General features: G+C 39.6%; 1 protein-coding gene across 1 annotated transcript in view; it reads left to right on the top strand.

Annotated features, from left to right (window-relative positions):
- The window catches only part of inpp5d (inositol polyphosphate-5-phosphatase D), a 137168-nt gene that overhangs the window by 50884 nt on the left and 59305 nt on the right, over positions 1 to 26979 (top strand). The window contains exons 3-10 of the mRNA XM_039762696.1: positions 7654 to 7801; positions 13505 to 13670; positions 15409 to 15549; positions 17944 to 18034; positions 21715 to 21795; positions 21978 to 22055; positions 22290 to 22413; positions 26853 to 26959. Of these exons, the coding sequence (XP_039618630.1) occupies positions 7654 to 7801; positions 13505 to 13670; positions 15409 to 15549; positions 17944 to 18034; positions 21715 to 21795; positions 21978 to 22055; positions 22290 to 22413; positions 26853 to 26959 (936 nt within the window). The remainder of the gene's footprint in view (positions 1 to 7653; positions 7802 to 13504; positions 13671 to 15408; positions 15550 to 17943; positions 18035 to 21714; positions 21796 to 21977; positions 22056 to 22289; positions 22414 to 26852; positions 26960 to 26979) is intronic.

Here is a 26979-nt window from a genome sequence, read left to right as displayed (position 1 = left end):
GGCATTACCAGCAATTAAAGAAAATTAGTTTTGTGTCCTCTGCAGTGTTAAGAGAGAAAGGCTTTGGTTTGGGATAAAATGAAAAAAGGTGTAAAGAAAGGAAAGCTGCCTTTTTCTTTTATATAGTGTTGAGAGATGTCTTCGCTGACGATATGAGCGCCTTTTGGGGACATTCGCAGTGGGTCTTGTGTAGACTGGTGAGACGTCCCAGCCATTACTCGGCTGTGATGGCACTGTCGGTCCTCCACTCCTGTGCGTGTGTTCATAATCCGAGCTGACGACCTCATAATCGTATACGTGCAAAAGAAAGTGCGAAGCGCCTTAATATTAGTTTGCTGCAGTGTAGAAAAGGGATCCCGTGTTTGCACTTGTCTGGGCTGTAGCTCAGGGGGGGGATGAAAAAAATTAAAAGCGCTCACTTTGACTTAAGGCAGAAGCGCAGTCAGCGTCTCAAAGGCCGGCACAGCTATGCGCGCGCGCCAGCTGCTCGAGTTTTGTAGGGCAGGAGACACCACTTTTTGCAGACACATTCACGTGATCAAAAGTCTCAGCGCTCTTTGGAGGTCATATCATATATATATATATATATATATATATATATATATATATATATATATATATATATATATATATATATATATATATATATATATACACTCACCTAAAAGATTATTAGGAACACCTGTTCAATTTCTCATTAATGCAATTATCTAATCAACCAATCACATGGCAGTTGCTTCAATGCATTTAGGGGTGTGGTCCTGGTCAAGACAATCTCCTGAACTCCAAACTGAATGTCAGAATGGGAAAGAAAGGTGATTTAAGCAATTTTAAGTGTGGCATGGTTGTTGGTGCCAGACGGGCCGGTCTGAGTATTTCACAATCTGCTCAGTTACTGGGATTTTCACGCACAACCATTTCTAGGGTTTACAAAGAATGGTGTGAAAAGGGAAAAACATCCAGTATGTGGCAGTCCTGTGGACGAAAATGCCTTGTTGATGCTAGAGGTCAGAGGAGAATGGGCTGACTGATTCAAGCTGATAGAAGAGCAACTTTGACTGAAATAACCACTCGTTACAACCGAGGTATGCAGCAAAGCATCTGTGAAGCCACAACACGCACAACCTTGAGGCAGATGGGCTACAACAGCAGAAGACCCCACTGGGTACCACTCATCTCCACTACAAATAGGAAAAAGAGGCTACAATTTGCACAAGCTCACCAAAATTGGACAGTTGAAGACTGGAAAAATGTTGCCTGGTCTGATGAGTCTCGATTTCTGTTTAGACATTCAAATGGTAGAGTCAGAATTTGGCGTAAACAGAATGAGAACATGGATCCATCATGCCTTGTTACCACTGTGCAGGCTGGTGGTAGTGGTGTAATGGTGTGGGGGATGTTTTCGTGGCACATTTTAAGCCCCTTAGTGTCCATTGGGCATTGTTTAAATGCCACAGACTACCTGAGCATTGTTTCTGACCATGTCCATCCTTTCATGACCACCATGTACCCATCCTCTGATGGCTACTTCCAGCAGGATAATGCACCATGTCACAAAGCTCGAATCATTTCAAATTGGTTTCTTGAACATGATAATGAGTTCACTGTACTAAAATGGCCCCCACAGTCACCAGATCTCAACCCAATAGAGCATCTTTGGGATGTGGTGGAACGGAGCTTGTGCCCTGGATGTGCATCCCACAAATCTCCATCAACTGCAAGATGCTATCCTATCAATATGGGCCAACATTTCTAAAGAATGCTTTCAGCACCTTGTTGAATCAATGCCACGTAGAATTAAGGCAGTTCTGAAGGCAAAAGGGGGTCAAACACTGTATTAGTATGGTGTTCCTAATAATCCTTTAGGTGAGTGTATATATAGCAAAATACCCGCGCTTCGCAGCGGAGAAGTAATGTGTTAAATAAGTAATGAAAAAGAAAAGGAAACATTTTAATAATAACGTAACATGATTGACATTGTCATTGTCATGAGTGTTGCTGTCATATATATATATATATATATATATATATATATATATATATATATATATATATATACATTGTAAGATATGGCGGCCATGTACCCTGGCCAATACCCCCAAGCCGCCAGGTGGAGCCCTCCTTGCAGCATGGAGGTCCCCAGAAGACCAGCAGGGCATTATGGACCATGTAGTTTTTATGCACCGCCCTGCTGGATGACATGGGGGCCACGAGAGGGAGCTGCAGGGAGGACCAAAGAGTTCTTCATGCCCTATGACCCGGAAGTTCGTCATAGGAAGAGCGACGGCTTCGGGTGAGAAAAAACATTATTTACCCTGACCCGGAAGGAATAAGGACTTGTGGACTGTTGGGAAGGAACACCTCCGGGTCAGGGAATATAAAAGGACTGTGGGAGCTCCCAGACGATGAGCTGAGTTGGGAGGCAGGGTGGCTAAGCGTCTGGGAGAGTGGAGGATTATTATTATTATTGTTATTGTTATTGAAGTATTTGGGAGTGGAGGGTGCTTTGTGCACATTATTGATATAATAAATATCATTATTGGACTTTTACCTAGTGTCTGACATGGTGTCTGAGGGTGCAAGGGTGCGAGAAGCATCTTATTCTGTTACAATTGGCGTAGCTTCGGCAGGATTCTCTGGCCGTCAGTTTGGCAGGGGACCTGAATTTAAAAAATTTATTGTGGACAGAATACCCCGGGAAGACAGCGTCACGACACACACAGAAAAATCGCCAAAAACCTCATCTTTATCAAGTCCGTCATGGGGAAGAAGAAGACAAAGCAGAGCGCCAGCAACAGTGGAGGTCTAGCGCTCGGCATTGCCTGCGCTCAAGAGGAGCTATGGAGCGGCTACGCCAATTGTAACAGAATAAGATGCTTCTCGCACCCTTGCAACGCGCTTTCTTACGACTGTTACATTTTTGTAGCTCTGATGTGTACATCAATGTAATCGGTGTACCAGGAAATCATGCATTGCCAGAAGTTCCCCTTTGCTTGGAATGCAAAGTGTGATTAAACGCGCTATTTTTTAAAGCGTAATTTAAACTTTAGGTTTACACTGTGCTTTGTTTCCGAAGTAGCTGTACTCATGAATATGGTTGTATGTGTGACTCGGTCGCTACTTATTGTTTCGCTGCCTTCTCAATTGTATAATGCATGTTTTCTTCAGCGCTTTTTGGAGTTCTTCCTTGTTTTCTACATATTGTGTTGACAGTCAGTTCACGTGATTACGTGGGAGGCGTGATGATGTCACACGAAACTCCGCCCCCACGGCCATCGAGCTCAACTCCATTACATTATATGGAGAAAAATAGGTTCCAGTTATGACCATTACGCGTAGAATTTCGAAATGAAACCTGTCCAACTTTTGTAAGTAAGCTGTAAGGAATGAGCCTGTCAAATTTCAGCTTTCTACCTACACGGGAAGTTGGAGAATTAGTGATGAGTCAGTCAATCAGTCAGTCAGTGAGGGCTTTGCCTTTTATTAGTATAGATTCACTAAGGCAAGACACCAATGGAAAGCACGCCGGAAGGGGCATGGAATCACTAAGCCGCCGACAAGTAAGACACCTATGGTGCACGCAGGAATGAGCCACGCCCACCAACTCCAAGACCATTGGATACGACGACAACTTGCAGAGCCACATCATTTATATTCATCTGTCGTAGAGGCCACATGCACCTCCGAGGCACGTTGACTGTTCATAGAGGTATGTTTCTCGCAGAGGTGAATTGCCATATACAGCGTGTAAAACGGTTTGCGAGGTGTATCCTATGGGATCCTTAGAACAATCCTTTACAACTGAGGTTAAAATACAATGAAGTAAGCGGTCTTTAAAAACCGACACAAGGACAAACTTTCAAAAAGATATGCCTGTATCTGCCAAAAGCAGTCTTCACTGACGGACAATTATATGTTGCTGTCTCCAGAGTTCCATCTTTTCATTCACTTTCTGTTGTATTCTGACACCAACCCTTTTTAGACAACTGTGTCTTTCCAGAAGTGTTTAGCATTCAATAAATAATTATGCATGAGATTGAGCGTGTGTCTACACGGCACAGAGAGGCGTGGGTAAGCCTTTGAACCCCATTCGGGCTGCAAACCATGGAATTCCCACTAAGTGCGACTCATACGCTCCCACTGATTACGTCCCTACCCTTTGTACACACCCCCCTCCCACCTCGCTACTACTGTGGTCGGGTGTCTTGGTGGATTTTATATAGAAAAGCAGCCAAAACCGCACAGAGCAATGAGAGGTCTACGTGAGTCACAGGTGCATCTGGACTGTGCAAAGACGACAACAACTCAAGTGACGAGTTGAAGGTGGGCACATGAGCAGGCAGTGCATACTGCACGAGAAATCAGCAGACTAGCATGATGGAGGTAGCGGAACGGACGTTCTTCTCCTCTATTCCCGTTCCACCCTCCGCGCCTGAGCGCCGTCCACCCCCATCCCTCTGTCTGGGAGGAGAAGGCGCAATGGCGGTCCGCTAGTTTTCAGTCACGGACGATTGTGTGTTGGTTCATTCCGTGCATTGTTACAATGTTGCTTTTCTTGCTGATTTATTACATTACCGATTTTTCAAATGTTAATTTTCTCCCTGTGCTTAAAAATCATTAAAAAACTGGCCTGATTATGCGCGTACCATGGCTAGTTTTCTTTATTCAGTTTATTTCTTTTGAGTAGTGTAAATAATAAATATTGACTGAATTTCAAATTATTTGCAATATTCACAAAGCAGGAGACAGAGCTGGAGGTGGCAGAGTTAAAGGTGCTAAGATTTGCTTTGGGGGTGATGAGGATGGACAGGATTAGAAATGAGTACATTAGAGGGTCAGCTCAAGTTGGATGGTTGGGAGACAATTTCAGAGGGACGAGATTGCGTTGGTTTGGACATGTTAAGAGGAGAGATGCTGAGTATATTGGGAGAAGAATGCTAAGGATAGAGCTGCCAGGGAAGAAAAAAAGAGAAAGGTACAAGAGAAGGTTTATGGATGTGGTAAGAGATGACATGCAGGTGATGGGTGTAACAGAAAAAGATGCAGAAGACAGAAAGATATGGAAGAGGATGATCCGCTTTGGCAGCCCTTAACGGGAGAAGCCAAAAGATCAAATAATTTGCAATAGTGTTTTCAATGAAAGGTAGTATATAAAAATGATCAGTCATAAAGTTATTCTTGATTCTTTGTGCCATGCTTCCTATGAATGGAACTATAGACGGATTAATTATATTATTTCTATGAGCATAATCGTTTTTTGATTAGTGTTCTCTTAAAAAGTCCATATTAAAAATGAAAACCTATAGTACTTTTGATTTTGATGCATTTAATTGGGCCTATCTGTAAAAGACATTACAGTCTGATTATATTATACTTTCCTTGATTGCTGTCTACATCATTCTGCGATTGTGAGAACAGTGAAACACACATATAAAATGACGACTGCCTGCACTGTTGCTTTTGATTTGCTTTTTCCGATGTCACTCACTATAATGCCTGATTTCTTCTCTTGGCACCTTCTGATACAACTTCATATTAATGGGAGGCCACAGCAGATCATCCATCTCTATCTATCCTTGTCTTATACATCATTTTCTGCCACATCGACTACCTTCATTTCCTCCCTCACCACATCCATAAATCTCTTATTTGGCCTTCCTCCTTTCCTCTTGCCTGTTGGTTACATCTTCAACATTCTTTTCCCAATGTACCCTTTTTCTTGATCTTCTCTGCATGTGCCCAAGCCATATCAACCTTGGTCACCCAACTGTCATACATGAGTTATCCCTCTAATATATCCATTCCTAATCCTGTCTACCCTCTTTACTAAAGCGAAAATTGTAATATCTTCAACCCTCCCACTTCCCCCTGCCTTTTTGTCAGTGCCACCGTTCCCAAAACATACAGTACCGTTTTTGTAGACCTTTCCTTTCACTCTTGCAGATACTCTTTTATCACAAATCACTCCTGCCACTCTTCTCTACCTAGTCCACCATGCCTACACTCTCTTCTTCACCACTCTACCCCACTATTTATTGCTTTGGACTGTTCAACCTCACCCATCCATTATCCAACCCGCTAAATCCTAACTACAGGGTCACGGGGGTCTGCCAGAGCCAATCCCAGCCAGCACAGGGTGCAAGGCAGGAAACAAACCCTGGGCAGGGCGCACGCACACACACACACACACACACCAAGTGCACACTAGGGACAATTTAGAATCACCAGTGCACCTAACCTGCATGTCTTTGGACTGTGGGAGGAAACCCACGCAGACAGGGAGAACATGCAAACTCCACGCAGGGAGGACCCGGGAAGCGAACGTGGGTCTCCTAACTGCGAGGCAGCAGCGCTACTGCTGTTTCAGCCTGTTCAGCCTAAATATTTAAATTCATCTACCTTCACCACCTCTGATTCTTGCAGTCCCACCATTCAACCACCTTCCCTGTCATTCATGCATGTGTACTCAGTCTTACTCCTATTGCCTTTCATTGCCTTTCTCTCCAGTGTGTACCTCCAAACCTCCAGGTACGTCTCAACGTGCTGTCTACTCTCACTACAGATCACAATGTGAAATAGGAAAATCTATAAAATGTATAAATCTGAAATGTAATCCATCAGTCCAGTTTCTTAATCCATTTAGTATGTTATTACAATTCATTTTTACTGTATTTTGTGATAGCAAGTTGAAATAATGATTACATACTATTCAATATTACTCTTGAATTTTTGCTCTGTATTTTGTTAAATATTTAAATATAGTAATTATATTACCTACATTGTCCAATGTCAAAGTCCCATGTAAGTACATTATTGGAATTCTGGTAGGTTGCAACTAGGAATAAAACATTTCTAGTTGAAGTTTGGTTTAACCAGATAATACTTAAACAATATCAGCTGGTCAGTAAATTAAAGAATTACTGACTTAATTGGAAGGACACATCAGGAGTATATTAGGGTTTATACTGTCCTACAATAAAATAGCTCGAGCAAAATGCCGCAATGGCATTATTTAACCAAGGGGAGTCTATTCTTGTCTGTTTCTTAGTTGTTTTATGTTGAAAAGATGTTTACCTGATTTCAATTTACAGGAGAGTAGGAGCATGTTTAATAACCAATGATGGACAAAGCAAGACTTAGACTTGGATGGTGCAGCAGGCCTTTATATAATGAACACTCCACATATGCACAACCATAAACAACAAATTATTTTAACATTGAATATTAAACTTAAGTAATTTCTTTGGAGATGTGAATATACTGTTTGAACCTAGTGGCCAAAGAGGCTACAACACAAGCCATTGTGTTAACCTGCAGTCCTGCTTTCTGAGTTTAAGGCATTTAATATTTGATTGCATTTGGTTGCACTTGGATGTTGTTTCGGGCATGTTCAACCAAGAGGAGACCTTGGGGCAGACCCAAGGCATACTGTCTCATGGCTTGCCTGGGAACACCTAAGTATCCCCTTGATAGAGATGAAGAGAAAAATGGAAATCATTGCGTAGACCCCTGCTCCCATGACCCAACCAGAAAATGGCTGGATGGATGGCTGGTTGGATGAATGGATGGGTGGATGGATGGATTTTATGATTGCATTATTGAGTAACCACTTCTGAAAGACCTAATTCATACTTCTTTATACTTCACTTCCAGGCTTCAGAAGGGGTACCAATCCGATTTTTTACAAATCTTTCTGACTTAATAGACCATTACATGCAAGAGAATATGGGTCTGGTGACACACCTGCGCTTCTCAGTGCCCCGGGAAGAGGAGAAGGCAGAGGAGCCTGAAGAGGAGTCAGGTAAGGAGGTTATTGTTATATTCTACTGCACAAAGCAATACTCACTTAATTGATAAAATTATGTATCTTTTTCTGTTATTACTTAAGCAATGTTTACCAAATTAAGAACTAGTAGTATGATGTAGGGAAAATCAGGTCTTGGGCAATAACTTTCAGTTAAAGGTATTTTGAAATTAGCAAATAATAGGGTGGTCATTGTCTTGATGCAAGTCCACTTATGGGTCAGCTTCAACTTAAAAGCAGATGGTTTCACATTCTTCTCAACTATGACATATCTCATTCATGGTTGACTTTATGATAACAACATGGCCAGGCCCTGAGGAATAAAATCTGTTCTAATCTATCCTAAATCAAATCTAATGTAATCTAAAAGCTGCACCAATACAATATGCTTCCACCACCATGCTTTACAGTTGGAGGAATGATGTCTGGCATTGTTGCCAAACATCTCAACTTTTCAGTCTTCCATCCAGAGCACATCATTCCAATAGTCATGTTATTCACTTTAATGTTGCCTGGCAATCTTCAGGTCATGCATTTATATTCATTTTTGAGAGCAGATGATATTTCCTTTCTGACCTTTCAAGAAGAGCTGGGTTGTAAAATCCCTTTTGTATGTTTTGTCACATGTCCTTTGACTAACATGAAAGTCCCCTGATTTTATCCTGAGGCTCTTAAAATCCCATAACATCTATTGGTCAACTGTTGGGCTGATTTTAATGGGATGTCTTAGCCAGGATAGATTGCAAGATGTGTGACATTTTCTCCATTTCTTAATGATCTTTAGATTCAAATACAAATTGCTTGGCACTTTAAAACTGTTTTCCACTCAGAGGCCTTAATTGTCTTTCTTTAAGAGCTTTAGGGGCTCTTTTAATCTTGGCATTATGTAGTCACTCATCTCAATTGTTAAGACCAAACCACAACACTGGTTTCTGATGTTTAAGTAAAGAGGGTCTTTGGGTTACTCTTTATTTGGGTGCACCTGATTCTAATTTAAGGCCTTTGATGGTATGATAAAGATAAGAGCGTTATAATATTTTTTTCTCATAATGGCATTGCAGTTTCTATTAACTTAAACAGTACACAATAGTGCAAAGTGTGTTTTTGCAATATTCTTTATCCTTTATCTATCATTTTTGTGTAAGCAATGATAACTATAAATATATTTTGTTTTAATATCAGATTTGGCAGGATGCAAAAATGGATTTAGAATTTTCCAGCAGCTGGAGAGTGAGAAGAACCAGTTTTATTACATGTAGATGTTATATGCTGTACCCATGCAAACTTGCCCACAGACAATGCTATTAAGATACATGAAACTTTGGACATCTCACTGAAAAACGCTTTTTGTCTTAGTGTGTGATTTGTATTCTTTAGTCTGAGAAAGATATAAATATTTTTGTTATTTTATTATAAGTATGTCACACAACCATTTTAGAGTCTCAGATTTTGTTAGGTAAGTTGCTAGGACCCATTGCGGTGTTACTAAGGAATTAGGGGTGTGACGAGACGCTTTTCCCACGAGACGAGATGAGACACGAGACTGGGTTCACAAGAACGAGACGAGACTTTTAGACATTTTTTTTAAAGAAATCCTCAATGTTTAAATATATAGCAAAAATAGCCTTTTATTTAACTGAAAAACACAAAATGCAAAAAATGTATGTCCATTTTGAAATCAACTTTATGAAATAAAACTTCTATTTTGATGAATGATATGCAGTAATAACATGTAAACACTGCAAAATATTTTGCCACAAACTGACAGGCAATTAATTGCACAATAAAATTAAATAGTATAAATAAAAATAAATAATAAACAACACAAATATCCCTTTATGTGCAATTAACCATAATTAGTGTAACTATCAAAGTAGTGCTGTCTTAAAACTCAGAGTGCAAAACAATGAACAAAATTTTCTTAAGCATGGAAAAAGAGCTAAGACCTAGGTAATGAGGTAATGACCTATACAGAACAGCCTAAGATATGGTCATGCTCTTTTTTAAGAATATAAGCATGTCTACATTTTCTGGCAGCAATTGTGACCTCTGGGCAGTAACTATGTCTCCTGCAGTTGAAAAGACATGCTCACTTGGAACAGAGGTCGCAGGAATGAAAAGATATTCTTTGACAAGTGGAGACAGCAAAGGATATTTGGAGCTGTTTTCTCTCCACCATGTCAGAGGGCAGCAACTAAGTGGGATAGATGCCTCTCTTCTGTAAAGTTCAGTTTCCCTCTCAATTCCTTCACTGGGATGTTCTGTCTTCGAGAAAGAGTCCCCTAGCAGATCCTCAAGTGCTGTCTTCTTGGAAGCAGGTTCCCCTTCTGACTCAGCTCCGCCTTCAGCTTCAAGAGCCCCCTCGCCCCCATGTGTGGAACAATGAGCTGATGCCTCTTCCTTGCGCTCCATATTCTTCTCATCTGTGGGCTTTAAGCAGCAGAAACACTGGCTTTAACATTAGCAAGCAGCAAAGCAGTCCCCCTCTCTCTTTTAACACAAATACACTCACTCTGATGCTCTCGTGTTTACAACACACACACAAACACAGCATGAACCTATTAAATCCATTAAAATTTGGTACTGGAAATATAAAATCCAGTCAATGATACCTGGTTTTGCTGCAACTGTTCCACCCTTTTCTGTATCCTCTGAAAGACTGCCTCACGCTGATTGCTGTCTAGCTGCGGTAAAGACTGGAATCTTGGGTCCAGCGCAGTGCTTTCCAGCAGTTAGTTGTATACATCCCCACTGTATCTGCCTGAAATATTGCTGAGAATTGCTCTCTTTATGTCGGCCACAGTGGGGGAAATCACTGTCATTTAGTGTCAAGTTTTGTTCTATCATGTTCTTCAGTGGCACGATGAGAGACACTGTGGGCCTCTTCTCTTCACACAAAGACAGTGGTAGCTGTCTTTAAAGGATTCAGCAGCTTCACAAGAAATTCGGCATTGACAATGTCGCAGGTATCCAGTGTGTCAATGTTTCGGGCATTTTGTCTTATTTCTGGGCTGGTGAGCGCTGCTGCCATAGCAGCCTGCTGCTCCAGGTAACAAACCAGCATATCCAATGATGAATTCCATTGCGTGGTGACGTCCATTATTAATTTGTGCGGTGGCAGTTGTAGCAGCTTCTGCTTAGACGTCAGTACTGCGGCAGCTGTGGAACTCCGGTGAAAAAAAGCAGTTACACGTCTCACCCGCCCGAGCAAACGAGCGACACGCGCAACACCGAGGCTAGCCTGTGTAGCGACATTTATTGTGTACGGGAAGCATTTGATGTGCGGCTCAAATCCTGCCTCGCGCACTGCCACATCCATATTACGCGCATTGTCTGTTACAATAGCGATGCTGTGTGACAGCTTCTTGTAAAACTTCAGCGACGTTTGCCCCTGTGTGTGATTCAAAAAGTGGGCGCGTCTGCAGTACAAAATGTACCATTTCCCAATTACTGTTGATAATGTGGGCTGTAATTGTGATATAGCTCTGTGTACACCTAGAAGACCAACCGTCAGTAGTTATGGCGATGGTTTCTGCCTCTTTCAGAGCCTGTACAACGTTTACCTTGCACTCCTTGTAGAGGGTCGGGACCACCGTGCGAGTAAAATGTGCGCGTGACGGGATGGCATACTTTGGTTCCAGTGTGTGGATGAGTCGCCGAAATCCCAGATTTTCCACCACAGAAAATGGTCTCATATCGGCTGCAATGAAAACGCCGATGTCTCTTGTTATTGCCGTGGCTCTTGCATTGGATGGTGGAAGTTTAGCTGCAAAGGCATTTGTTATGGTTGTTTGCCCTTTCATGCGAACTGAATTGCTTTCCGTTTTCTTCACAGGCGCAGCTTTTAGTAACGAGCTGTGGTTGTTTTCTAAATGCTTTTGCATAGTGCTTGTGTTAGCAGAGGTGTACAGTATTAATTTCTTACAGTGTTTGCAAACTGTCTTGTCTGTCATTTTTTCGCCGTTTCTTATTTCCACAAGGAATCCAAAATGTTGCCACACCAACGATTTAAATGTCGCATCTTCTATCCTTACTTCTCCCTCACACTCCATCATGCCAATAACGCAAGGATATTGTCATGTTCTCGCGAGACCAGACGCATCTCGCGAGACAAATCTGATCTACCACGAGATCTCATCACACTACTATAAGGAATGCTTCCCAAGTAGCACGACAAGGGTTCTGCATAAAACTCAGTGCAGTGTTTCAGTTGCCTGCTCGAACAGTGTCAGGTATTCTGTTTAGTGATTCATAGTTTCCCAGTTATTAATTCGGTTCACAGTTTTAACATTCAGGCTCTAATGATTTTGATTTCACTTATGGGTCTGGATTTTGTTTTTGATAGCAATACTTAAGTATTCTACTGTAGAAAATTTCTTGTTTTGGTTTCTCAAAAACACCCCCATCTCCCGAACCATTTTTAACAAGTTCCTTGCAGTTGCTCACAATCCACTCTGCCTGCTGACAATTTAAAAGGGTCAGCTGGTGTTAAAATGACATGTACAGGTTGTTGAAACATTTTCAGTTTTTGCACCTGGTGTAATAAATGCTATTCGAGTGTTAAAAAATCCTAAAGCAATACAACAAAACACTTCACTCCCATCCCAGTAATAACCAGACACAGTAGCCTGGGTGACCAGACAAATAGTTTTGGTCTCCAAAGATTTATTTTCTGTATGAATGCTGTTACAATGTGTTTATATTGGTATGATTTTGTTTAACCACTGATGTGTGTGTGATTTTGTATGTTGTATGGTTAAGTACTGAACTCTTGTAAACTTGTGCGAACACTGTGAGTCTGTACTTGGTGAAGAGTATTGTACAAGAATACATTGAATTGAATAAGGCTGGTTGTGGACTAAATCTCTAAAGTTCCAACCTTTACTCCCATCAAAATGTGCTTAATATATGTACAGTATCTTCTTCAGTTAAATCCTTGCTGCAGGATTACATGTCTTCCTCCAACAGATTTATTTTGAATCTGTAAAAGGCAGTGATAGAGATTTTGATTCATCCATCCATCCATTATCCAACCCACTATATCGTAACTACAGGGTCATGGGGGTCTGCCGGAGCCAATCCCAGCCAACACAGGGCGCAAGGCAGGAAACAAACCCCGGGCATGGTGCCAGCCCACTGCAGGGCACACACACACACACACACACACATACCAAGCATACACTAGGGATAATTTAGGATCATCAATGCACCTAACCTGCATGTCTTTGGACTGTGGGATTAAACTTTTCAATAAAGTGCTACTTGACTGCTCCTTTACTCTATCTAGGGAGTTTAATTCACTTTTTAATAATGATTGGTAGAAAGAGGAGTTGATACTGAATTAGTTAGACACATCTCATTACAATTACAATTACATATTCTTCTTTCCAAATGTCTGTTGTAGTTACAGTAAGTAAGTAAGTAATTAAGAATCTGACTGGGGATTTTGGTTTCAGTACCCTTTTGGCCTTTTCACATTCTTTTTTTTCAGCTTAGTTGGTTTACTTAAAGAGGAGTATTAAAGAAAGTTGTGATGTAACTGAACCATATTAGAACAAAGCAAAGTCATATGTGGGATCCCCAGGGGTCCAAGGGAGACATGTACAATGTACCAGAAAGAGCAATCCTGATCTTGTCTTGGAAGTCATAAAACTTTTCCACCTAGCTTAATGAAGTCTTTCTTCTCCATAATTCTTTCAGAACCAGCCATCATCCCTCCTCAGCTTCCTCCTCGAAACTTCCCTCAGGCTTCTCCAGTCCTGGAGAACAAGGAGTCTCCAAGTGACATATGTAAATGCCCAGAATTGGTGAAATCTGTGCCCTCTGAATCCTTCCTGCAAAAGCTGCAGCACCTTGACACCAGCAGGTACTGTATATCATTAATAAAAATACAAGTTTTCCTTTATTCATAGAGAGTCCATGCTACATAGAGATGTAAGCAAAACACAAAAATCACTTAAAAATAGAAAATTGAAGTTACTCAAAAATGTGAAAAGGTTTGTTCATATGAAGGGGAAAGAGTGACGTTGGCGAATTAACTAATAGGCTGGGGGTAATAAAACACGACCCCAGACAACAAAATATCTTTGCTCTAGCCAGTAGACACGTTAGGGCTTTAAAGAAAGAAAATAATATACCTGGTTCCTTCAAACCCATAAATTATCAGGGAAGAGTGGATTATATACATTGTAAAGGACTAAAACCCCAGCTAAGATTCACACTTTCACCTTTGACGGTGATTTATTTATTTTTTCGGTGATGATCTCAGGAACGCACCCAGCCTTGGCCCGACTCACATACGCTCCCTCACAGAGACAAAAAAGCAACCAGTAATAAAACAGAAACAGAAGACTGTATTAAACAATAGTAAACAAAATATAAGTATACACACTACAATGATTCCACCCCAGTTCCCTTTACGGCAATATACAATAAAGACAAATTTAACAATAACAAATGACCAACAAAAACCATTCACGATGAAGTCCATAAATAACGGTAACCATAGTATGAAATGATGGAGATAGATAGTCCAGAGACCAGTTCACTGTATGTGAATGTAAAGACAGTCCTACCAGTATTTCCTGAAGATGACAAATGAGGAGATCAGGAGCGCTCCTTTTTTCGAAGGTTGACACAGAATCCAAATCAGTCCTCACGCAGCAGGCAGACACCAAATATTCCATACTCCCGCACAGGAAATAATCCAGGACAAAACAAGAATCCACAGGTAGACAACAGGAAGGCAAACAGACAGGCGACTCAAGACACGAAACAACAAAAGACTTCTTTTTTCTCTGTAGAAACGGCCTCCTTTCAAATCTCGCTCCAGCCTCCTTGTCCCCAGCAGCCCCTGTACCCTCAGCAGATGACCAATCAGAGCCATTGCAGGGACTGCTGGAAATTGAAGTCTTCACTCCCCAGTAGCACTGCGACAACATAACAAAGCATAATGTTCTCAAACCCTCTCACTCAGAGTCATGGAAGACTGGAGCATTAGACACACGGCTGGAACCAAAATTTGGACAGGACACAATTCTGTTTCAAACCATGCTTAAAAGAGCATAGGAAATTTGATAACGGAGAAGAGACCATTCAGTTTGTCAAGTTTGTTAGTTTAGCTAATAGCTAAGATGTCCCAATATCTCATTCAGATACATTTTAAAGGTTATCAAGGTTTCTTCAACTACATATGTCAGTAGTTTGTTCCAGATTCCCACTACTCTTTGCGTAAAAAGTAAACTCACACACACCTTCAATTACTTATAAAGGGCCAATTTAAAATTTGTCAATTAAAGCAACTGTTGTTGTGGGTAAAAATTAGGGCACAGGAACAGAAAATTAATACAAACTGGGGCTACTACCCAGTGGTCACCTGTATTCAATATGATTTATTAAAGTGAAGAAACAACAGACTGTGCTGCCCAGCAAATAATAACAGTAGTGTTAATTGTCCTTCAAATAACAGAAGTGGTAGAGAAGCATTTGCTACAGAGCTCCAAGAGAGTGCGTTATTCAAATTGTTGTGCCACTAGGCAGTGAGGTACCAAGCATGCAAATTCGAAATTTATACTGTCATGGCCTTCTGTTTCTTGTTGATACAGCTTGCCTGAGGAGTATTTAAAAGCCATCCAGGAGTACTTCAGAGCTTCCATCAATCTTGATGCAGAGCAGGTGCAGAGTGGGAACACAAATCTTCCCCACCTTAAGAAGCTAATTCAACTGATCTGTAAGAATTTGAACAGGTAACTTTTTACAAATCATATATTTAAGAAACTGTCCACAAACTTGTTTTTTGATATCATAACAGAATAATCTAACAGATGGCTCCTTCAAACTTTCAGCAATGTTCTGATTTTATTCTTCATCTCTGAATTTCTATGCATATCTTATCCAACTACATTGATCAGATTTAATCAAGAAGCATTACCCCCTCATTGGTGTTCACTCAAGCAGTCCAGCAATTACAGTAGAGGAGAGATTTCTCTTTTAGGATCGAGTTCTCTGTTCCAGTTGGAAAGTTGATGAATTTGAGGAAATGCTTGCAGGCAGGTTGGAAGTGAAAGGCGGTTAGCCACTTGCAGCTGATTTAAAACAGTCATACATAAAAAGGAAGTGAGCATTCTGCTTCTCTTCTCTTTCTGATTCTCAGATAACCAGAGTCTCTTCTTGGCTTCAAAAATTCAAAAGGTTTTTCCTGTAAAATGTACTATTTTAAGGAAAAACACAGTTTCTCACAGATTCATATCTTGTCAGTAAATATTTTCAGTTCACATAAAAGTCAGGTTTTAATATTTTGTCAAGAGTGAATGGCAACTATAAAGGGATGCAAATCAAGAAAACAGGACAACAAACATTACAAAGGTGCACCCTCAGGAAGTGTTGAGTGAAGGGAAATTACAAGCAGGGACACTAGGAACAGACTATAAACACCCCTAGGAAGGAAAATTATACGTACTCAGGAAGGCAAGGGTATAAGCACATCCCTTAGGAATTAGCAAACTTGCATCATAAAGAGGAAAAGAATGCAGGAAAATACAAAATGAAACACTATGCTAGGGAAAAGTATGGGAAGAATTAAAAATAACAAAAGGGAAGCATAGAAGAAGAATGGGCTTGGGTAGAATAGAAATATGTATGCATCACTAATGATGAGGACACAACACCAGGAAGAGAAACACAAAGAGACAATCACAATTCCCAGATTGGAAGAGTACTCGAGAAACAGATTGGTATATGAGAAAAGGAAGAGTATAGTGCAAATATAAAAACAAATCTAGGAAAAGAACATTATGGATAAAGTGGTATAGCACAAGTACTGTATAAACACTGTAAAAGCAAACACAGAAAAAGATGAAGGGTTGGGGTACCATCTGTAAACTTGTTTAATGTCCAGTGTAAAAAAAAAAGTAGACGACTCCGTCACTAGTGATGTGGTGTGCGTTGGAAAGGTTCTGTCTCAAAGAGATCAGCTCGGGATGGCATTCAAATCGTAAATGATAAAGTTCTTTTGGCATTGTCAGTATTTGAAGTGGAAGAAGGGGGAGGACTTGGGGACAACAGACAGTAATTCTGACATCAGGTGATTTCCAGCAAGACATCGTCTGTCCTTGAAAAAACTCTTATTTCATTATCTGCTGTGTCACATTAAATATCTTCCCTTTTTGGATAGACTCAAAACTGTGTAACATGCCCCAAGTTCACGTGTCTGGCACTACCAACATCAACGAAGGGAAGAGTATACATAGACACAAGCTTATCCAGAAGTGATGATAGTAAAAGAGGAAAGAGCATAGGATGAATTAAACAATCCAAAAAAAAAGCAGTTTCAAAAGTGACTCGTTGGAAACAGGAAGGGAAACAATCCAAATCCTACAGTCACCTTCAACATGCATGTAGGTGTACATGCTAATAGTGGAAAATGTTAACTGGGTCTTAGCAATGAAACATGAAGGAAGTCTTCTTTCTTAAGAGAACTTAGTAATGTGTGCGTCTTTATTCAATAAAAGGAAGTTCCGTATTTTAATATATTCTCATTTATTATGGTGCCGAAGAATGGTGATGTGTTGCATGTTTGTTAAACATGCAAGCTGTAATTTTGTTGTACTCTGTACATGTGACAACACTACTTATTCTACTCCGACTGGGATGAGCTCTATAACATGCTAAAACTAGGTATCTATATTTTATTTTTTGAGTCTGTCCAAGCAAGCCGACTGGTCTTGTTATTTAATCCTTCTGTGGTCTGTTGGGTCTTTCAACAATGTTTATCATGGTCCTATGGAATGGTGATGTGTTGCATATGGTTTAGACATGCAAGTAAAAATTTCACTATTCTTCTGCAACTACTAAAACTATATGGGTAAAATTCTGCTTTTAAAGATGTGAGTCTGGCCCAAGCACGGCTTTCCTATTCTAGGTTTTGTTTTCTCTTAATTAATTTTAAACACTATTATTAATCGGGACAAACCAATAAATGTTAATAACCGCTTTTTGAAAGATGCTTTCCCAGAACTGCTATTCCATCCAGCAGTAAACTGTGGATGAACCCTGCCCCTCTTCACAAGGGGGTTTGCATTTTCTTTGCAGTGTTTCTCTTAAGATACTTGCAGACTACCCTCTTTATGTTGTTTTTCCAGTGAGATTTCACGCATCATGCCTTCACTTGAATGCTTTGGAAAAGTATTGGATCATCAGCCTGCTGTTGCTCCAGGACGACTCAGGAACCAGGTAGGAGCTCCTGTCAATGTAAACACACCCAAGAACAGTTCTCACACTCCGAATCAGAAGAGGGAAACAGCTTACCCTTGGTGGTGGGAAGTCATAGATTGCTTATTTTTGTAAAGAAGGGAGACGTAGTACCAGTGCTCTTATTTTACTGGAACTTGTCACTTGGATAGGCTCAGACTGAATTGGGTAAAACAGGTCTGAGTATATTATATTATTCTGGTTTACAATGCTTTGTAACTTTATTTTTTTATTGAAGCATTTTCAAGGAGAACAACAACATAAGATGGTTTATGAAACAACCAACATAAGAATTAGTACTGACCATTCAAATTTGATTCAGACCTTAAGTACTGTACTAGGATGTTGTATTGTGTTAATCATTATGAATGTAGAGAAAAGCCATTCAAACCTGAATAAACTGTCCACTATATTGAACATGCTGACAGTCTGGTTCACAAATGTTTTTCCACTGGAATCCTGTAAACTAAATGAGGAGTTACTGTAACTGTATATTAATTTGATTACATTTCAGCAATTAGTTTAACCACAAAGAAAATATCAAGAAAACTACTGTAAGGCTAATTTATTGCAATAAATGTTTTCAATGCACATAAACCAAGCATTGTACAAAATTCAAACACCCAAAACAAGTATTGAAGCACAACAAAAGGAGAAATAATAATTCAAGAAAGGCTTGTCATTTCCATGAGGGCTGAAATCAATTGGTGATTGGATGCATTGGTACATTTCCATGTAAAGAGTACAACCAACGTAACCATAAAAAGTGTCATGGCAGATGTCGTGAACCTTCAGAATGAGTTAATTGAAACAAAACAAGAAGTGGTTTTAACTTGGTTTTGCATGGTTCCTGACACTAGCAAAAAAGCAGCAGAGTCATTTTTTTGTTCTTTTTCTAGTTCTCCTGCTATCTCAGTTGATTTGCAGCTCTTAAATTCTCAGGAGTGCATGTATATACAAAGTCTGTAACCTCACCATGTTCTTGGTTTCATATCAAATAGCCAGTGTTTTTCTTACAAGGGTAAATCAAACAATAAAGGCAATTTGAAAATTACACAGTAACCACAACAGATAGAAGCTTATGCAATACAACACATTTTTGATGGCTTATGGGTAGTGCAGTTAAAGCCAAGATCAAATGAACGCCATACTGTGGGATTACACCATTGTTGAACAACATGCTGTAGTCAGAGGCAGTGAAACATTCTGAAGTTTACCACTTCATAGCTGCTTCATGACAACATGCATCCCCTTGCAGCGGCTGCAACGGTGGAGGCAATGCAACAGGTGAACTTCTTCCACATCTCCCTCACACTTAATGAGGTTCTACACAGTCGCAGGTTCTCCTCTAAGGATGAGGTTAAGGAAGCAGTGCACATATGGATTCAGGAGCAGCTGAAAAGCTTCTTCTCCCAAGGAATGAAGAAGATAGTTGAGCAGCACTAGAAGTGCATTGAGGCTATGTGGAAAAGTAATTTAACTGTTATGTTCATCTGGTCACAATTAACTGGTATTGAAATGTATGTTGCCTTTGCTTTACAATTTCATAACACCCATCAGTCTGAATACTAGCTTCAAATGCCTTATTTAAGAAGAAAACCACAATTGAATCAAATGAACATCAACACAAAGAAAACAATAATTAAAACAGTATGAAGAAGGCAAGCAATTAATAACCATTAGCAGCTTAACAGATGGGATTTCAAATCAGTCATATTACACACTTCTCGAACCTGGCTATTCAAGTTAGGATCATTAGCTACTAAGTAATAATCAGATCTAGATTGAAAGATTTGCTACTGCATCGCCAGGAGCCATTGAACTAAATCAGCATTGGCCAGAAGGCTTGCCCTGACATTCTGGAAGTTGATTTCTATTACAATACACATTTAGGTGGAATCATTAATGGAGATTCTGTGTTTTGAGTATCGATTTTTGCACATGTCTCCTCATAACACCTAAATCATGGCTCACTTTGGGGTTGCCTTGGTGCACTCTCTCTGATATTGGCATTTTCTTCAATTTGGCATGAGCTTCATTTCCCAGCCCAAAGACATGCTTCTGTGTCTATTTAAATAGTCTTGAAGAGTGCTAATGCGTGACCTGTGATGGAATAGTGCCTTCTAAAGGGCATGTTCCTGCTATACTGCCACAGCACAGTTTGGTTATCGGTGAGTGAAAGACAGATAAAATTAACAATCTAAAAACAAATGACTGAATTGATGAAAATGACACTATATGTAGTGTTGCAACCTTTAGAGTCTGCTTTGATACTGTAAGCACAAGGGGGCACCACTAAGCCCCAACCCACATACACAATGATGCACAGGTTCAATAAAAAGAGACTTTTTCACCTCCAACACCTTTCTTACAGAATCACCAACCACAATACACAAATACTGTATATATCCTCTCCTTCCACCTCCCATAGAATGTTGCCCACTGCCTCCCAACTCTGACTCCATTAAGTGAGGCTGCGGGCTCTCCTTTAAATCCAACTCAGGAATTGCTTCTGATGTCACGGCCAGGTCATCCAGAACACCTCTGGGTCACGTGAAAGACCAGGGCAGTTCTCCCCCATCCACGCCCTCTGTAGGTACCCAAAGTTCCTGACAGGGCTGCATTTCTGGACTCCAACTGCCATGCCACCCTTCATGTATCTCGGGTTCAGCCCTGAGGAACACTGCCATCTGTCATGTGGGGGAATGAACTGCTCCCGATATGCCTGTTCGCCCAGTTTATCCATTATGGCCTCCTGTCCCAGTAAGAATCCAGCCTTTATTCCAGCCATGATGCCTGTCCTCCATGGCACCTACAATACCTAACTGGGGTGATTTCCACATGAATTTGGAGTGCTGTCCTTGAGTTCATGTAGATCTTTTATATGACTTAAGGGACCTCACACATCCCAAAATTAGATTTGCAGTGCTCTGAGTTAGCCCACTTCTAAAAGGTGCGATGAAAATATATTTTGTTTAGGTAAGGTGATATACTGTATCAGCTAGAGTAGTACACGTACGCAGTTCTGGGTGTTGCTTTTTCATGGATCCTTTATGCTAATTCTGAATGCCAGACCTAGGTGTTTTTTAATTTTTTTAATTCATGAATTAAATTTAATTGATTTATTTAGTTTGTGTTTTATTTTTGTCAACTGTTCCAAGTAGAAATGCAAGTACAAACTTCATTGTACTATGTATAAATAACAGTAAACCTGACTTGACTGGTCTGCACATTCTCCCTCTGTCTGCATGAGTATTTTTCAAGGTACTCTGGGTTTTTCTTCAACATTCCAAAAATGTTGAGTTAGGTAGACTGATGATACTAAATGAACCTTGTTAGAGTGTGCTTGTGTTGAAAAGGTTGCCCAGTGATGGACCTGTCCTTGGTTTTTAACTACCTTGCACCCATTGCTGTAGATCTGTATGACATTTGACTGGATTAAGTAGGTTTGAAAATGAATAGTATGTGTGTACATAAGATTTATCGAATGGGCAACATTTAAAAAAAAATGAAGTATATATTACATAATGGCCTGTTTTAACAAAATATGTTTATCAATATATTCTGCATTTAATTTTAAGAAGATTGATTGATTGGACTAGCGGATCGGTCTTCCACCTCAGCTGTTTTAACATATTATCATGATTTTCTGTCTTGCAAAGATTTCAAGTGATGGATCCCAAAGTCCAGACTTCTCCAGACTGAGCGAATTGACTTTCTTGTTGCAAACGATAGAAGAAAAGGTATTATTTGATGAAGCTGATGGTCTGTTATTGTCTGATGTTTAGTATAAGAATTAATCTTCAAAGAATGACTGGCGCTGATATAGGGCATTGGCTAAACAGTGACCACTCCTTGGAATGCCCACTTCAAACATGGCATGGTGACTGTGTAAGATTTACATTTTTCATGCTTTGTCTTTCAGACAAAAGGTATCATCCTGGAATCTGTTGGCTATGAAGGAGGACATCGCAACTCTTTAATACCTCCAGTCACTTTTGAGGTAAATGAAAGCTGCTGTCTTGTACATGACCAGGATGTGTCAAATTGTTCTTTAAGTCATTAGAAGACATTTAGATTTTTCTTTCTAAATTAAGATGAATACATACAGTAGGCATTTTATCTAAATATTAAAGAGATGTCCCTATTGCCTAATTTATAGAGTGACTACCATTCTGATACAAGATTCCAGCCTAAAAGAAAGCCCTAATTTGACAAAGCCTCTTTGCCTCTCTAGGTGAAATCAGACATGCTGGCCATTTTGACGAAAATCCACCTCAAAGTAGATGTGGAGGAGGGAAAGCTGATCATCAAGAAATCCAAAGACGGCCCTGAAGATAAGTTTTACACACCGACACAAAGTAAGGACCATGTGTTGGTTGGCAATCGTCAAAGCTTTTTTTGCTAATAAAGGAAGAGGTTACTGTTATTAGTGTATTCTTGGGTATTTCCCATTGGATTGGATAACTAAGGGTGTTTGGCCTGTTTATGTTATTTCACATTTATACTTAAGTGAAGTGTATTATTGGGTCTTTCCCATTGGATTTGATAATTAAGGGTGTTTGGCCTGTTTATGTTATTTCACATTTATACTTAAGTGAAACAGGAATACATGGGTGACCACTTAAGTATTCCTATTTACACAGATGGAGTTGAAATCTTCAAATATGAATGGGAACATACCTCAGTGAAATTTTACTCATACAACTTCCTAGAGTGCCAATAATTGTGACACATATGTATTTGAGAAACATTTTGTTTAGTGATGAGAACTTCTTGTTCCTTTCAATTATTTTACTTCAATTAAAGAATATTCAGATTTTTGTTAACATGTTGAATAAAGAATCAAGAGGATAATCAATAAAGACATGTTATTCTCAGTGTAGTTTGCTTTCCATTACCAAGGGTGCAAATATTGATGGAGTGCACCACAGTAATGATGATGGCGGAAGTAATAGTCATAATAGAGCTGCCCAAATGGTGGCACCCTGGTTGGCATTACACTTTATGTACCCAGTATTTCTGCATCTTGGATCTGTTTGTAGAAAGTTCTCCATTTGCCTGAATGGCCTTTTCTCCATGTCATTCATTCTACCTTCCTTACCCCAAAGACAATGCTTAGTTAGACCAATTGGTCATTCTATGTTGGCTCCTTGTAGGTGTGTGGATGAATGTGTCCAGAGATGGGCTGGCACCCCATCCAGGGTTGGTTCTTTTATCTCAAAATTGCTGGGATAGGCACCAGCTGCTTGTGACTCTGAACTAAATAGGCAGGTTAGAAAATGGATGGATGGGTAAGCAATACAAATAACAAATTGAACTTTGAAATGCAAGTACAACAAACAAATATGGTGAATTATTAAAAAAAACATAAAGCCTTATAAATGTGAAAGTAAAGGTACAAGGTAATCATAATTAAAAAACATAAATGCAAAGTACAGATATGAATCTGAATACAAATTGTATTCATATTACTACTGTTACTTATAGTAATAATAATGTTTGTCTCTATGTCTATAAAGAACAATTTCTGTTTGTTTGTTCTGTCAGACTTGTAATTTGGCACATTGATACTTCCCGCCACAAGTCAGGGTTTTGATAGGTAATTTTCAACCTTGTTCTCCTTGAGGTTAGCGAGATTGGCTTTGGTTCAGGGGCAGCGGCTAAAATATTATTTTGCAATCTATCAACAGAGAAGAAACACCTCATAGATTATCAAGATTGTGATGGTAGTGTGATAGTTAACACATTTGCCTTTCAACTAGGAAATCTGGGTACAGTTTCTAATCTACAATTACATCTAACACCCTCTTTAGTCAGCCATTTCCCACACTATTTTAATATGGCCACATGGCACCCTGTGTGGGCCCACAGTTTCCCCTGAGTTACATATTGCAATTTAGTGATCTTTGCACCAGAAGGAAAGCCCAAACATATTCTATTAAAAGAGTAGGACAATGGATTTTAACTTGTCCACCTCAGGGATAGCAAAATAGAGTAGTGTTGGGTGTGTGATTGCTCGGTTTTGCTTCCCGTATTGATGGTAACTAATTAAAACAACCCATATGACAGCCCTCACATGATGTCATATTGAGTGAGAGATCTCTGTTTTACTTTCCGGTGGAAATGACAGAATTGTGAAGAGATTTTTACAATTTATGAATGAAGTTCATAAATTGCCTAAAGTCTACATTAACACTTTCACTTACTCTGTTGGAGTTTGGAATTACGATCTTTTATATTTTCAAGATATATAAATTCTTTATCTAGTCATTAACCTCTTGTTTTATACAGTGTCGTTCATTGCTCACAGTAGCCTTTGCACTGTGTAACATTCAACCCACACACAGAACTCTCTCTCTCTCTCTCTCTCTAACTCTCTCTGTGGGTGCATGTGAGATGCTGCTCTGCACTTTCGGACCGATTTTAGGAAAAAACTTATAACGGTGTTAGAACTTGTTCATCACAAAGTTATTATCTTTAGTTACAGTTACACCAATACCATAATGCATTTGTTGGCTTTCTCTTAGCTATTAAATTACAATTAATAGTTCTTACAATAAAACTAATATTTATAGTTGAGGTAAGCATTTGTTTGTTCCTTTCCTTGTCAGCTATGTCTGGACAAGTGGAAGAATTTTCTTTCTTTTTCAGGAGTTCATCTCCTTCTTTGTTTTTTTGGTAGCACCTTCTGGTTGTGGGCGTTACTGTAGTTTCTCTTCATGGGTTTTACGCACATACATTGTACTTGGTAGGTAGCAAAATTTTGCCTGCTTGGTCAGCTGGTGATCAATGAACCCCGGTTGTGAGCAAGGTGTATGTGTGATTTACCTAGGTCTCTCTCAATCTTTCTTGTGCAATTGCTGTTCCTCAGGAGGATCGGATTAATGGCAACCTTCTCCAAACTCCAGTACAGTCAAGTATTCCAACCTTCCAGTCCAACACAGTTGCCCTTTGGAGTGAAAGGATTGCTTCAACTTCTCTGGCGACCACACCCTTTCATCTACAGATTTTAGTTATGTGCAGCCAAAGTTGGCCAGGTTGAGTTTAAGCTTGGTGAGAATATGTGGCCAGTTAAAGTTTGGTTGATGATTTTGAAGGAAGGAGTAGAGCTATTGTCATTGACGTCTTGAGTGCTCATAAGTCCATCTTCTGGTTGACCAATGGTAAACAGTTCTGCCCATCAATTTTGGTCATCCTTGCTTTATGGTTTGTCTTGCAGAACTTGGCCACCCAACTTGTGCCTCCAAGAAATATCTGTGTGATGTTACAAGGTCTGGTATTGATCATCTTAACAGATAAGGCGCAAAGCTGCATTCCGGTGAGGGGCCCCACCATGCAGACTAAGACATTGTAGCTGACAGTAAGACAATCTGGCCCTGGTTTTTAAGCCAGGATCTGTGTTTTAGCCAAAACAATGGAATGGTTGATATCAGTGTGTCCTACAAATGACACATTCCAATATTAACAATAGTTATGTACTAATTGCAAGAGGTTTAAGGAGATTGGAGTTTGGTAATATATAATTTGTAATTACTTTTTACCTTTGCTCCTTTCAGTTTTCTCACCTAGGCAATGTTAGGTAAATCAGCTAGTGATGATAATAAATAGTGATCGAAAATAGTTCAAAATGTTACAAAAACAATGAAGAAAGTAAAATCTGAACAAAATTATATAGTGTAAATATAACAAAAACAATAATAATAAAGGTGGGTAAAATTAAATAAAAGATGCACAACTATAATAAAACCAAAATAATAATAGAGAAAGAAATATAGAAAAGCATCACAGCCCTCTATTAAAATGCATTAAATCATATACAAACTAACAAAATATTTATTGATAATAAACTAAGAAACTAATATATAAAAGAAACTACAAAAACTGCAGAAGTAGAACACTTTTAATACAGCAAATGCACACAGTTGCACACACTCATATGTAATAAGCAGGTAGAAAAGGCACAAAACCATAGAAATTAGACGACCCCAGTGAAAGTACAACAACATGATAAAAGCAGCCATTGACACAGATATGTGTAGTACTGTAGCAGTAAGCTTTGTCAGGCTTTTGCAAAAGTCCCATCTTATTCATGCTGATTATTAGCCCAAATTCTCCAGTTTACAAACTCTTTTCACTCACTTTGTGAGACAGTTCACCCAGTTAACTTGCTCAGGAGGAGCAGAAGCTGACTTTAATAGTTGTAAATGTTCATGCTAGGTAAGACTACAGTTTAATGTTAATGATTAATGCAACATTTGCCTGTTGACTCAGTAAGAAGCCATCAGGAAATTCAGGAATTTGGCATATGGCTTTAAATTTGACTATGAGATAACCTTGATAATTGGTAAGATGCCAATGATAAAAATATCCATCCATCCATTATCCAACCTCCTATATCCTAACTAATGGGTCACGGGGGTCTGCTGGAGCCAATCCCAGCCAACACAGGGCGCAAGGCAGGAAACAAACTCTGGGCAGGGAGCCAGCCCACCGCAGATGATAAAAATATCCCTGTGTATAATCGAGAATGCTAGGCCTCTGAGTCACCCCAAAATCATTTAGACAGTGATCAAAATGTAATAAAATCTAGAACTAAAGCTTTTAAACTTTAACACGGATAGTGTTGATCCAAGGCCTGCAGTACTGCAATAAAAAATGCAAAATATTTATCTAATCTCTCTTATACATCCATAAGGCGACTGCCAATCAATTTGATCTCTCAGTTTGAGCTAAACAGTATAAAAAAATGTGTATCTAGTACAAGGCATTTGTGCTACTGACATGTCTGTATGTTCAGTCCTACAGCTGATTAAATCTCAGAGGGTCCCTAACAAGCTGGTGATTATGCTGAGCACAGAGAAGGATAAGACCATGAAGAAGGAATATGTCTTTGCAGACTCTAAGGTGAGGTAGACGTTACTCTC

Source organism: Polypterus senegalus, chromosome 1 (genome assembly GCF_016835505.1).
Source record: "Polypterus senegalus isolate Bchr_013 chromosome 1, ASM1683550v1, whole genome shotgun sequence".
NCBI lineage: Eukaryota > Metazoa > Chordata > Cladistia > Polypteriformes > Polypteridae > Polypterus > Polypterus senegalus.
Note: the sequence above shows the minus strand (reverse complement) of the source record. Positions and strands in the feature narration are given on the sequence as shown.